Consider the following 15,475-nt stretch of genomic DNA (forward strand, 5'->3'; position numbering starts at 1 on the left):
AACCCTAAATCTTAAACCCTAAACCCTAAATCTTAAACCCTAAACCCTAATTTTAAAAAACTAGAAACTAAAGCAACTACATAAGCAGAAGACTGAGTTGTGCACCATGACCCGAACATTCGCCACACCTTAAATCACTATTTTCAAAATAAATTTGAAAAGATAGAATAAATGAACTAAAACATAAAACATGGGTTATTAACAAATGTACACAAGAATTATCCAAATCTGCTCTCATTGAAGCCTAAATGGTATGAGATAGAAGAGGAAACTTGAAGAAATAATAATGATATTATTTAAATGAAGAGTTCAATAGCATACAAATTCAATGAGTAATACCAAAAAAAGCCTAATCAAAGTTGAACTTCACCCCAATAATGGCTATTTATTTCAAAATTTCTTAGACTAATATGGTAATACAAAACCGAATAAGGAGCTTTGATGGATGCTACAAAGAATGGTTGTGCCTAAAATGAATGCTACAAGACTTTGAGGGAAAAAAGAAAAGAGCAAAAATGGAATGTCAATATGAACAGCAATCAAGGAATGAAGGAATGAAGGAATGAAGGAAGGAAGCAAGAAGCGAGAGCTACGTGTACAACGTTACGACGTCTCTACGATATCCTCTTACGATCAATAGCCTCGGCACATTCTCAACCAACAAGTCCAAGTACTCCATATAGAAGTAGGCAGGATGGTTGGGCGGAGGTGGCGGGAGGCTGACGAGCACGACCGCAGCCATCCTCGAGTATCTCAGAATGCTCGAGTTCAACTTGAGAGTTGTGTTTAGAAATTTCTGTACTTGTTTCTCATTCACATTCACAGGCTTCCCATCAGCCATTAGTGTGGTTGCTCTGCTTTCAGCAGCAGCTGCCTTCATTTCACCTAAATAACTAGCAATCCTGCCTTGACCAGCGGTGAACGCTTCGATTGATTCGTCTTGTTGCCCGCCCTCCACTTGTGTGGTGTCCCATGATTTGATCGTTATAACGATCACCTCGGCTTGCATCCGAAGATCATACAAGAACTTTTTGACATCAGCTTTGAGGGCCTCGGCATCAGAATCCTCCTCAGCAATGCAGAACACCTGAATCTTACAGCTTTCAAAGCTCTCCTTTGTGAGGAGAAGCTGAGAGAGGAGAAGCATAAGACCACCATCCCTCACAATCCAATACAAGTCTATAGTTCCATACTGCCTCTGATATTCATTAGGCCATTCATCCAGACCCTTAACAATCACAACAGCCTTGTTAGCATCAATGCAGTCATTGATTATTCCAACGAAAGTAGCAGGAATCTCGGTTAGATTTTCGCGACGCCAGATTTCTGGATATCGCATAACTATGATATTAGGCTTGAGATTTCCAAGACCCATCGTCTGAACAATCCCCCTGAAGCCTTCAGACATAGAGGGAGCCACAACAATCTCTGCCACACCTTCACAACGTTTGTAATCAATATATGTAGCAAGCTGCTTGCAGGCAGCTTTGGAATCTTCAACCCGCTCATGGTAATCTCCATCTAGTATGGACACAAATATGGACATTCCACGCCCTTTTTTCTTCATGCAGTTTGCAAAGTCCGCAAGTTTTGGGTGACAAGGAACATTTTCTGGCAGCTTTCCCCATGGCCGGCAAAATATCAACGGTATGGGATACCAATTCTTTGGGTGAACTTGGCTCGCTGTAATTTGAATACATTTCTATATTAACGACAGTACCAAACATCTACGACAGAACACATTCATTCATATGTAAGCCAAAGATAGGGAACAAGTCACCACAGCCATCTCTGCAGCACAGCTGTCACACACACAAACAACAAAGAAGAAAAAGAAAGGCACGTCGCAGTGTGTGTGAGATCCCACATCGGTTGGGGAGGAGAACGAAACACCCTTTATAAGGGTGTGGAAACCTTTCCCTAGCAGACGCATTTTAAAAACCTTGAGGGGAAACCCGAAAGGGAAAGTCCAAAGAAGACAATATCTACTAACGGTGAGCTTGGGCTCCCGGCATAAGAAGGGAAACATATTAACCTCGGACAAATACAGATTCCTAGGAGTTGGAAATTTAACATAAATGGTAATCCAAATTCTAGGAACCTTTGACATGATTAGTAACCCTATCGCACTGCTTCAATCAGGTACAACAAAACTAATAACCAAACACATCTATAACAGTGCGATGGGATTAACTCAATAGCTAAATCAAATTAGCAAGCGGCCTCCACATAGAACAAGTTAAAATGAATATGTACATAATTGAAACTAAGCACTATCATAAAGCAAATGACCCACAAAATAGAGTCAAGATAGCATTTATTGAAAAGTGATAGTAGTATGCTCACCTCCAAGTGAACGAAGGCTGCGGAGAGCAAGTTGGAAATATGCACTCTTGAAACCATCACCCCAGTCCCCAGCCTTACCTCTAAGGCACACATAATAATATATAAGGCTTGCAAGGGCTAGAGACACTATCGTGAATGACCATGAGATCAAGAACATTATCACTGTAAACAAGAAAAAGAAAATCAAGTAAAAGACAGCTCACAATAGTTGGTTTTAGTGACTAGCATAACGTATCCGCTATCCAACAAATAACATAATTAGTTGATGCAGATTTCTCAATCCTAAGATTTGAGGAATGCAAGTAGTTACATGTTCGATAGAAACATCAGAAGGTCATTTTTCATCCATAATATATAGAACTTGCAACAATTTGATAAATATGTCACACGGATTATAATGCTATTCATCATTGAACTTGGTGTACCAAAGAGGTACTCTGAAATTTCTCGAGTAAAGAAACAAAATAGAAATCAAACTTGTTAGATATGATATTTGTGAAATTTTCTGAACTAAAAATTAGAAAAAGTAAACAATACGAAGCACCTGAATCTAAAAAAGTCACTCAGTACGTATATGAAAGTATAGCCTACCTACACAAAGTGATGCTCCAAGAAGAGAGAGGCTCCAGTGATGAAATTTCCATCGTGGACGCCAACTGGGAGCATCTAGTAGATCCAAAAGGAAGCAGGATAAGTTCACGCCAGCGTAGCACAATAGGAAAAACATGGTTACGGTTGGTGTGATAAGATCAAGATTCCCAATTATGACACATCCGATGCAGAGAATTGCAGTAAAGAGGGTTGCAAAGTATGGCTCACAGCCATCTTCTACTTTAAAATAGTTTAGAATGGGTAATATATTATCATTGGCTATGGCTGCTAGTAAGCGGGGGGCTCCTGTCAAGCTCTGAAGAGCAGCTCCAAGGGTTGATAAAATGATTCCAACATAAATAATTGCTGGGAAAGGCCACGCGACTGTAGCAGTAAAAAGCCTACATAAGAAATTATAATTCACTATAGATTAGAAACATTCTGAACTGCTCAACTGAAGCCTACATAAATACTGTATCAATATCAAATTCCTCCCTCCCCATCTCTAAGGACTGCTCAGCTTTCCATTCATTATTCAACTTTGAATCTGACGCCTAACAATGATTTGTAAGGGGAAAAAACATAATGCTTCAGCTGTTGCATATTCTTAGAGATCTTTGCAATCCAAATCACTCACTAGTAAATAGTAATAAATGAACTATGGATAATGCGGTGGCTCAATAGCTATAAGCCACACAAGTGGTCAGGTCTCAGAACTGCCAATGATCAACATTTACATTATTTCACTTGGTACTATGACATATTACCTATCTGTTAACAATCTCTTTCTGGTTGCCAGTGCTCCAAACAACAGCACAGAGACCAGATACAATATAGTTGTCAAAAGAGTCGCAAACAATGTTCCCATAGGAATTGAACGTTGAGTATCCTTCAGTGAAGCTGATCTATTAGAACCAGCCATTATTCCCGTCACAGCAGGGAAAAAAAGACCAACCAATGCACTGCAAGAGAAGGACAAAAGTAGAAAGCTAATCCACAAAAATTTCCTCGGCAATAAGTAATCACCATTATACTTTTAACCACTCAAGAAGCTAAAAGAAATGTTAATAGTTATGCACATAAATAGGTAGTTTGAAATTACTACAATCAGTGGTCCATTAGCATCGTGGCAGAGACCGCGGGGGGGGGGGGGGAGGGGGGGGGGGGGGGGGGGGGCGGCGGGGTAGTAAGAAAATAAATCGATAAAATACTGTGCTTTGCTTTAGGATCATCAATGGCAACTAAGTCCAACATCCAACAATCCCAATTTCAATAAAACAAATGGTTCTCACTATCACATAAGTGAGAAAAACAATTTTTGACTCCAAACTGTAGAAATTCAGAGAAAATATATAAAATTAACTATAAAAAATATGCAAAGGCTGAAAAAAATAACATCCAAAGCTTACTTGAAATTCCAATATACGTTTCCCTGAGGATCGGGAATTCCAGCACTGTTAGTCATCTGATAATCAGAACTCCAATTTTCTTTAAAAGTATCCATACTCAACCCTGTGACACCATCTGAATAACATTGCAAAAGAAAGCACCAATTTAATTCTTCAAATACATTATGCACACCGTTGATAAAAGTGACGACAAATTAAATAACCTCATTGTTCAACATCATGTCATTGAGACTATGGCCTCCTGACGATTAAATATATATATATATATATATATATATATATATATATATATCAAGAATCATTACATCCAAGTTTTCATACAAAATTTATTTAAAGCTAAATAAACCACATGAAAGCCCAACACAAATCTCTATTCTTTGCCGCAAAAGGTCAACCAGGTATTGTTTCTTGTTCAAAAAACAAAGTTGAACAGAAATTTCCCAATCTCAATGACACATAAAATAAACTGACACCGAAAGTACAAAAAATGTAGGAATCAAGGTTCCTAGTATGACATTAGTAAACAATTTGTAACATCATCATTCAACCTGTCAGCTGAAGAAAAAATGAACCATTGAAACTATCATCTCATCAACAAAGCCTCATTATGTAATCTCAAGTTACCAATGCCTAAATCTCCAAGCTCCACAAACATAGAAACTACCTCGCAATTGACCAAGTGGAATCTTCTCCCCTCATTAATTATTTCCCACAAGAAATTCTTCATAAGCCTCTCAATGACCTTGCACTCCAAAACACGAATTCCAAGCAAAGGAAGATAGTAGCTAGGAATTTCATTCAATACAGGTTGGATATAAGATTGACCAAGAAACCTATAGTGCATAGCAAAGTTCTAGAGAAAAATGTTGTTAATTCATGAAATGGAACAAGTATCAAAATAAAAATTTAGTGCATCATATATATCGTAAACAACATAAACGAAAGTATAGTTTCCTTCTCCTGCTTCCTTCTTCACGCTGTATTCCCACTTTCCTTTCCCAGCAAAACTAAATTCCTTTGCTGGTAATTTGTAAAAAGGTTAAAAGGCCAGCTGTTCCACTCACCACACACTTGTATGAAGTAATTAATTAAATTTATTCACGTCTGGCCTTCCAGATTCCCATTTTGAAATTTCAATAATATTCTCCATGGGTCTTCGTACTCCTTAATCCTTCCTTTCTACCTTTCCAGTTTAACTCTTCTTTCTATCCTTTCCTTTCCCTCTGTCTTTCCAGTCTTCAGACTTTAGTCATGCACGCAGGCCGCATATTCTCTCCACCCTTCTTCTTTAGTAATTCTTATTTCTTTGAATCTGGCAGGGGAAGTACTTCGTCACTTGGGCTCCGAAAAAAGTTAGATCGATGAACACTCTGAACATGCCAGAAATGATTCTCCAATTTCTTTGATTTGTTTTCATTTTTCACTTTTTTTATGATGTTTATTTGAGTTGGAAGGTTTTGATTCAGTTCGATTCATACGATTCCAATGAAGAAACATATGTTTTAGCTCATTTACGATTCAAAGGCACGATTGAATTATTTGGCTTGCGTTTTAATCTACCTCGTGCGATACAACTCGTGTATCGTAAGAGTTAAACAATAGACCTAAGTGTAGTGCTTGAAATCTGACAGGTTGACCATTCGATACATGCAGAATGCAAACCAAAAGAACCGTCAAGTGTACATGGGACCCACATATTTAGAAGAATGACATGCTCATAAGATATTATTTTTCATTAAAAAGGAAAAAAGAATCACCTGCAGGGTCGTTTTTCTTGGCCAGAAAAATTCCAAGAAATATGCAAACTACTGAGAACAAGACTGGAATAAGGAAAGCAGGAGCAACCCTATTAATCATTTTCACACCACCAAACACAATGAAGCACAGAAAAATCGTCACGATAATGCCATAAACTTGCAAGTCATGTGAACTTGGACTTTGAATTGGTTCAACAGTTGATCCATTAACTTTTGTTACAGTCTCTGCATCGCAATAACAAAATGATCAACGTAATGTGAGAAGTCTCTACGGTAGATTTTAATTACACGTCTTGCTAGTACCAAATATGCAAAATATCTAGAATGCCATAGTGTACGACACAAAAAAAAAAATTGTAATAGACAAAAAACCATTTGTGGGATGGCCAATAGCCCAAATGACAAAGTGAAAAGTTTTAAGGAGAAGGTCAGATATTTTGTAATAAATCTTACAATATTGCTACTATCTAAAACAGCATTACAGAACTCTATATGCTTCTGTATAGGCCAAATGTTTTAAATTGGATTGCCATCCAATCCTTTAATGCAATTCCACCTCTTAATAATATTATTTGGTTTCATATGAAAAGAAAACCATCATATGTCGTAGAGAATATAGTCAAGAGAATAAACTAGAGTTCTAATGCTTCATATGTAAAAAAAATACAAACCTCACATGTCAGACAGATAAATCCTTGTTATAAAATAGAAATTAAAGACTAAAAATTACAAATGTATACATAATACAAGTCATAAATGAAAACTAACGAGATCCACAACTGATAATAATATATAAGGCTAAGGTAGACACGGGATCATTTCCTGTCTATAGAAGCAAAGATTCCCTTTACCTCTGAATATCCCTGCAGATGGTACAGCATCCAAAAATGTTTCTACAGCTCCCAACACATAACTGAACCAGCAGATTGGGGAGAGCAGAAGGGGGAAATGCAGAAGTTAACATAAAAACAGAGCTGGCGCAAATTATAATAAATAAATAAACAAAAAAAGAAGCAACTGGACAATAGAACAATGGCAAGACTACTGCAACTCTGAGGTCTTTATATTACACCAACCAGAAAAATTAAATTAAACATGTATACTTACAGAGCACCAGCAACTGCATTTCCGAGAAAGAAACATAGCCCAATGCTAACTCCAACCTCTGGACCAAGGGCACGACCTATCAGATAATATGGTCCCCCACCCTAGAAAAAAAAAACAATAAAAAAAACTTAGAAGACCAAACTAATGGGACGTGCATTTTAAGTGACAAATCACTCGACGAACTGGGAAAAAAAATATTTTCAATTGATTAAATTATCAATACAAAATCTTTAGGAAGACCTACTTGTAAGTAAAGATTCGTTTGTATTACTATTTTCAAAGAAAAAGGGTATTTTAGTAGTTTCATTTCGTGCTTTTGCAAAATTTGTTTGCTTTTTTTTCTACAATTAAAAAAAAAAAAAAAAAATCTAAGAACCAATTTCTTTGATAAAAGGAAAACACTAAAAAAGGGGGAGGAGATCCAAGCCCTAGACCGAGGGGGTTATAAAAAATACACCAATTGATTAAAAGATAATTCAAACTAAATTTGTTGAATGGAGGAACAATTTTATATCAACAGCCAAAAAGGAGGAGATTCAAGAAAAAACCTCAAAGGGCCTCTCTTTGTCAATAAAACCCTACTGCAACTTTCAAGCCAAAAATACCAAAAATTAAATAAAGTTGACACATCGGATATGAATGTTTTCATCTAATTTTTCTTTCTCATAAGTAGAAAGAAATACAAATCAGTTTGTATACCTTAAAATTGTTGAAGCCAGTTGAACTAAAAGGGCATCATTGAATATTTTATAAATGCTGCTGTATTCTTCCTCATACAAATTAACGCTCTTAATAGTTCAATGACAAATAATATATATATTTGAGAAATTATAGATATAATACAGTTAATCACGCTCTTACTAACAGGTATAAAATCCACTAGATTCGCTCACTTCAAGACTTTAAAATTAAGAAGGTTAAAATTTCAACCTAAGAAATGTACCTTCATTGCACCATTAGTTGCAATAGCACTCAGTGAAATTGAAGTCAAGAACGTACATAAACCACAAAATGCCACCAGCACTAATGACTCACCAATCCCAGCCATGCCGACAATCCTGCATTTTTGTTCAATATGGAAACATCTTTCATCTAGATAAGAAAGTATACAAAAAAAAAAGTCCCTCCCATAAAACAGGACCCAGTAAACAGGCAACTGGCTAACTATTACAAGGAGGAACCCCAATTCTATGAGCCAACATGGGTCCTTAAATATTTCGAATTATTTGAAATTGAAGCTAAACATGATTGGTTGAAGGCGTGTTACTCGTTCAAATACAAATATTTTCTAAAAGAACTGTGCCAATATCAAAAAGATTTTGACACATTCTATCCCTACCCGTACCAAGAGCAATTTGGTCCTGTTAAGCTGAACCAGCCATCGAGGCTTATCCACAATCGATGCCAAAGCTTGGCTTCATGCCTAGCTAGGTATACTTTCCAGGAACTCAGAGACCAAACGGCAATTCCTTCGTCTATACGCTAAAAAATTTCATACTACACTCTTCTGTCGTCTTCATCATATCTCTTGGGTCTTAAACCCTTTATCTAAAGATAACATAAGGATGGCCTTAACTTGAAAGGAAAAGCAATGTTCTCTTGATTGATGCTGTTTAAGAAATCTCTTGGGCGTTAAAGTTAGAATAAACTTCTGCAATCTACAAAACAAAAAGGGGGAAAGAGATCGAAAGGAGGTTTTTGACTTGACCAAGTTTCATTGCTCTTCTTGGAATTCTTTGTCAGATGACTTCTGTAACTATTTCTCAGTTCCTAATTAATATTAATTGGGATTTTTATTTATTTATTTATTTATTTTTTTTTTTTTTTTTTTTTTTTTTTTGTTAACTCTTGGTAGGAAAAAATGGATTTTGATTGTAGCTAATCATTGTTACCATGAAAAGTGTCTGTTTTTCTTAAATGGAAATAGATAGAGGAGATTTCAGCTAAGGTGCTTTCTCCAATTTAATTTTTAACGAAAGCATATGCCCTCCTCAAGGCCAAGACTCCGGAGACATCAAGGACTAGGACTTCACTTATTTAAGCTCATTGAAGATTTGAACATGCAACCTTTGGCTAGGTATCATTCAAAGACCGTATGCCATAGGCAACAATGGGTCCTAAGGGTTTTCTTCCTCCAATTTCATGTATTGTGTTAAGCATAAACATGTAAAATACAAAAACAACAGGTGGTAATTGCGTTTAAATGAAATACTTACCAAGAAAATCGAATATAGTAAATGATTCCCAATATGTTCTGTAAGCATGGGATAAATACACCCATCAATGTTCCCGATTTGACTTCCTCGTTCTGCATCAAATGTTGCAAGACGAGCATTAAAAATATATAATTCAAAGGTTAAAAGGCAGCAATTAAAATTCTACATCATTTTAACCCACTAATAATTTCTTACATGCATGGTGAAAAAAATGTTTCCATAGCACAGAAAACAACACAAGATTCCTCAAGCTACTATTTCAACGATAAGTTTATGTTGCTAGAAGAACCTATTGACGCCAATTCCATAAATGAAACAAGAAAGTAAAACAAATAGAATCGGCCACTTTCTTGGAAAAGTATCAGCACCACAAATTTCTTATGTAAACTACAAATTTGGTAGGTTTTGAAAGTGAGAATTTAGTCCATATCATTTTAAATATTAAAACTAGTTCTTAGAGACTCTCTACGAGGATTTTATCAAATCATAGGAACTATTTATGTGATTTTGTCAAAACATGAGGAAAAAAATTCCTTTAAAATCACGATGACTAAATTCTAACTTTCTCTAAACCATATAAACCAAATTTGTTATTTAACCAATTTCTTATATTACAGCCAGATCAACAATATTATATACATAGAAGCTTCAAGATTTACTATCATAAAAATCTATTAATTAGATGTAGAGAAAATTGATCCCAAATCAAATGAAACCAAAGATTTCTGACTAGACTTCTTCTGGTGACATTTTCTTTGTTAACAAGAATCTTCTTCTAGTAACATTAAACTTGGCAGATCAATGTTCACTGCAATTGGCCAATTTCAGGCTTGAATGCCAGCTACTTACCAACAAAGTTAGTAGTAACCGCCCCAATGTTGCAATGACAGGATAACCTAAAATTCATGTGCTCATGTTATTTATAAATCTACGTTGAAAAAAATATATTTTTGAGAAAAATTTATCAATTTATAAATCAGGTGAAAATAAAGAATGCATTTGTTACAGCTATCAAAAATTAGCTTCCATCACCGATCGTAAATAGTGTCAAGATCATATTTGCCCAACTTGATATTGATATAGGGGAAAAAATTGTTTCACATATCATTTCACCATCATAGTCTTTTCTCCCCCAAAAGTTTTAACCAACATTCTCGTTTCAATGGTCTCAACATGATAGATAAAATAAATAAATAAAGTTTCACATTCCCTCACTAACAATGACCACACAAAAACAAAGCAAAGCAGTCACATGCTTTAACTTCCAAAATTCTCATGAACAAGTAATATCTCTTAAGACAGCAGTGACAATTCACGATGGATGTTTATGGGGTACCCAAACTAGATTCCAAGTGCTCATATTGTCAATAAATACTACTGTAATTCATTGGAAACTTGATGATTTCTTTGCCGTATGTTTTTCCTTTACTGTTATTTAAGTAAGTCACTCCATGTGAGATGCTCCATTGCCTTCACTGTTCTTTAAGTAAGCTACTCCATGTGCTATTCTTCATGAAATAAATAGGAGACCCAACCCTTAAAACTTTTGCTTATCCTTAAACACCCTTAGATCCCTTTCCAGCAAGCTGATCCAACAAAAGAAAGGAAGCCCACTTGCCAAAATACCTTTCCTCTATCACCAAAGCATTGATTTATTAAATTCTCCAGCATACCCTACATTCCCGACTTAGGGCCAACACAGTCCCAAATAATTGCAGGAAACTGGATCAAACCTTCCTTGGAACAAAAACAGCTACAAAGGATGATCCGTATCTTCTATCTCTTCCTTACAAAATATATACCAACCTAGAGGACCTCCAGAAGAAATCCATAGTGTAAATTCTCCCATAAGCCACGAGCCTTTAAAAAAACACAACTTCTAAGAAGATTTAACCAGCTGAGGTGCAAAGGACACATGGATGAAGAAGTGATATGTTCTTAAGAAATAATTGCAAGAGAAAAAAACTCAAAGGCTTTAGGGGACCAGCAATATGATCCCGAAGATCAAGATGCAAGCAAGACCTCTAAAGGAAAAAGTTCCCATCCCCCATTGAAGTTTTACTATGTCCAGGGAAACCAACTGTGCGACAAGACATGGACTTCCATGCCTTCCTACAAGTGCCACAAGAAGCCACATTTGCATTAACCATAGACATCAAACCCATTTTTACTTATAATCTCGTCCCACAAAATCTTAAATGCTATTGGAGAGACCCATGAGGTGAGGCCTCCTAAATCCTGATGACTAAATAAGCACCCACAAACCACCATCCTCCAAAAATCTAGACATCACCTTCCACAATTAACCAATTGAGATCCCCTTTCTCTTCCATATTTTTCCATAAGTGACCTTGCATGAGATTCTCAAACAAAGATCCAACTGCAAAAAGATTGTACAGATAGAAAAATCTTTATTCTCATTTGTGGAAGTGGAAAGTTCCAAAGAAGGTCCACTTCTTCGCTTAGCAAGTCATTAAGAGTAAATATTTACTATTGAGAAAGATGTGTTCTTTGATTGGTCTGTCATGCTGTATTCTTTGTCGGATGGTGGAGGAAGGCCTTGACCATGTTCTCGAATTGTTTGAAATTATTTCTTTGAGGTGTTCGGTTTGCAGTTTGCTAGTCACATAGGTCTTCAAGAGATGATCGAGGAGTTCATTCTCCAACCGCCATTTTCAAAGAAGTGGAGGTTTTTGTGGCAAGCTAAGATTTATGTTGTAGTGTAGCGTTTGTGGGGCGAGAGGAACAATAGGACCTTTAGAAGGCTTGAGAGGGACCCTAGTAATATGTTTTCCGGTGTTGCATGCTTCCCACTGACATCTTGCAAAGGCTTTATAGAAGCGAAACATTATGTTAATAGGTCTAAAGACTTCAAACTCTGCATCTGCTTCCTCTAATTTTTATAGGATAAGGCAAATGAAAGTCGAATCCGTTGAGCCTCTCTCATTCAATGAATACCTTTAAAAAATTCATCTTATGTCCCATCTTTCTTAAATGAAGGCCATAAAAAAGCCATCACAGCCAGAAACTTTAATCCACTCAAATCTAATAACCACCCAGCCAATTTCCTCAGGGGAGAATCTCTCTAGCCACTCTCGTGGTTGCCAATAGCCCTCCAATTCCAAGAAGGGTTTGTGAATTCCGCTTCATGTCTATATAGATATTTTTTACACTCTGACTGAAAACAATATAAATATCCAGATGGAGAATAATAAGGAAAATAACACAATGATGCAAGTTAAGATAGTTCACCTTTGGCAACCCCTGAGAGATTGAAACATTCTCACCATCTCGAGGACTAGAAGGTGCTTGAATTTGTTCCCCCATCATACTATAATAGCAACAAACATACTAGTAACGTTACACAAAATTTAAACTGGGTAGTTGAAAAAATTTAAGTCGAACGAAAATCTCCAAAAGCAAATTGAACCATATAGAGAGGGATAATAAGCCTAGAAACAGTTTTGGGGGCTGACTCCACTCGAATTCTATGTTAAAGGTCCTCTCATAGATGCATTTAATAGATATAAAGAATTTTCTGGCGAACTACACAGACAAATAAAAAACACTGTACCTCTTAAGGCCTAGAATATTGACAAGAGAATCAAAACCAAAAAACTCCAGCTTGGATTCTCCCTGGGGGCCATTAATTTCGACGAGAGTAAGAGAGTTCCCTTCTTTTCCATCAGTGCCTGTCTGAGAACCCACTTTTACCTTCCTGCCAAAGAAGCAAGAGATAAAACACTCTACAATTCAACATTTAATCTAAAGCCTCCAGAAGCTAATCAAAACCAGGAAAAACGCATCTTATCAATACAAATTTCTGCGTCCAATAAACAAATGTAAGACCCTTAATACATAACATCATGATAACGATTAAGAAACAACGCTGCAAATCCAAACGCAAAATTCACTCTGCCAAATTCAAACCCAACAAGTAAAAGAACAGCACAATGACATTGACAAAACCAAAGTAGAAGGAAAAACAGATTACTTCATAGAAGGATGCCGCGTGGTAATGGAAGGCGTAGAGGATGCGGGCCCCGGATCCATGGAAGACATTTCAAGAACAGCACGATCATGGGCTTCAACAGGGCGGTATTTCCTTCCCCTCTGCCCATGAAAATCCTCTTCCCCGCTCTCAATATCAGCATTGTCCATTTCAGAACAAGCCAAGATCGAATTCCAACTTAGCTCCCCGCTCTTCCGTTGTAGTGAATCAGTGAAAACAAGAACAAGATGCAGATCCAAAACGAAGACAGGAAATGAAATGCAGATCCAAGTGAAAGAGAGAGTATATAGGAGGAAGCAAGCAAAAGACGTCGGCGACCAAGGAGAGAAATTGAAAGAAGAAGAAAAGGAAGAGAAGAAAAGGGGAGAAAGAGACATATATAGTTCATTTAATCCGCCATTTCCATGGCAATGTCAGAGCGATCGAGCCAGCGAAGGAGCGAACGAGCGAGCGACAGAAACGGATTTGAATGGGGAAAATGGCTCGCGAAGAAGAAACCTGGAAAAAAAACGAACACATTTTCAAACGCAAACCAGCACGTGAGTTTCACGGATAATTTCGCGCGTTTGCAACCGTAATTTAGGGCCTAACTGCCTGTTTTTCTGTTTTTTTTTTTTTTTTTTTTTTTTTTTTTTTTTTACCACAGATTTTTTTATTTTTATCTTTTTTACTTTTTTGTAAAAATATTATTTATTTTCTCTTTTTCTTAATTCTTTGTATTTTATTAAGTAAATAAGGAAGTTTTAATGTCCTTAATTTATGATCTATTTTCACCTGATTTTAATTTTTTTTTTTTCCTTTTTGGTTAGATTTGGATACTCGTAGTTGGAATCCAACATTATGTTCCTTTATATTTGGGTGATTTCCCCGTTATTATTTATTTAATTTATCGGTTAGTTCGCATTTGAGAAATTGAAATTTGTGTTATATGAGAATGTAAACAGAAGGCAACAATAACGACTTACTGCATATAACTATTGAGTAGGGAGAAGTTGACAACTAGTCATACTCCCCTATAGTACATTTTGAGGCATTTTAGCCCTTTGCAGGTGTAGACACGATTTTGGTAAACGATCATACACCCCTGTACTAACCCAATATGAAATGTTAAAGACCTGTTTAGGATGAAAGCATGTAAATGGGGTTTGGAACGGACATGCAATGATGGAGAACACGTCCTGGATATGTAAGACCGGGATATCTGTCATGTGGCTATTGACAACACGCTTTGGATATGCATGACCGTGACATCCTCCCCCACTCAATTGGTTGACGTCCTTGTCAACCGACTCAAACAAGCAAGACTGGGACATTTGTCATGTTTTAGGCAAACATAATCGTAACATCCCCTGTCAACTGACTCGAACAAGCAAGACTGAGACATTTTTCGTGATTTAGGCAAGCATGGCCGTGACATTCTCTTCCACTTAATTAATTTACGTCTCTGTCAATCGATTCTGTACAACCCTCTGTACAACCCTGTGTCATAGACTAAGGTTGATGGCATTAATTCCATCCAAGTAGGTTAATAATTTAGTCTCGTGTAGACATTAATTCCAGGTTTCATATGAATAAAACCAAATATTTTAAAGTAAGGTAAGTCATAATATTAAATAATAATAATAATAATAATAAATATAGTAGATCTCATCCTTAATAATTAATATTATTAAAAAAAAAGTGTATATAAATATCTATCATTAATTACTAAAATAAACCCTAATTGACACACAAAAGTATAAATTTTAGATATATTTTGAATATATTAACTACCCTAGTAAATATGAATATTCCTATTTTTTTTAACTTTGTACGGTTTAAGCCATCCCGACTGGCTACTTACACTCGTCACTTTTCAAATATCAAAATCTATTTTTAATATATCACCACCGCGACTAGCTACTTACACTCGTCAATTTTCAAATATCAAAATCTATTTTTAATATATCATAATAATTTTTCGTGCTATCGTAGAAAGTGAGAAAGCACGAGATATATAACAGAGATGAAAAATATATATAATTAAACTAATTAGTA

General features: G+C 36.2%; 1 protein-coding gene across 1 annotated transcript; it reads right to left on the reverse strand.

Moving 5' to 3' along the window:
• Positions 1 to 272: 272 nt before the first annotated feature.
• Positions 273 to 13,961, reverse strand: LOC111801347 (cation-chloride cotransporter 1). The gene is made up of 13 exons (XM_023685308.2): positions 13,421 to 13,961; positions 13,001 to 13,144; positions 12,679 to 12,757; positions 9,427 to 9,518; positions 8,154 to 8,268; positions 7,211 to 7,311; positions 6,955 to 7,016; positions 6,104 to 6,328; positions 4,347 to 4,461; positions 3,705 to 3,899; positions 2,938 to 3,338; positions 2,347 to 2,508; positions 273 to 1,683 (listed from the first exon to the last, which is right to left on the reverse strand). The coding sequence occupies exons 1-13, from the start codon at positions 13,813 to 13,815 to the stop codon at positions 590 to 592; spliced, it is 3,180 nt and encodes a 1,059-aa protein (XP_023541076.1). The 5' UTR covers positions 13,816 to 13,961; the 3' UTR covers positions 273 to 589.
• Between the last annotated feature and the right edge of the window lie 1,514 nt (positions 13,962 to 15,475).

This window comes from Cucurbita pepo, chromosome 9, assembly GCF_057944985.1.
Source record: "Cucurbita pepo subsp. pepo isolate OVF chromosome 9, ASM5794498v1, whole genome shotgun sequence".
NCBI classification, from domain to species: domain Eukaryota; kingdom Viridiplantae; phylum Streptophyta; class Magnoliopsida; order Cucurbitales; family Cucurbitaceae; genus Cucurbita; species Cucurbita pepo.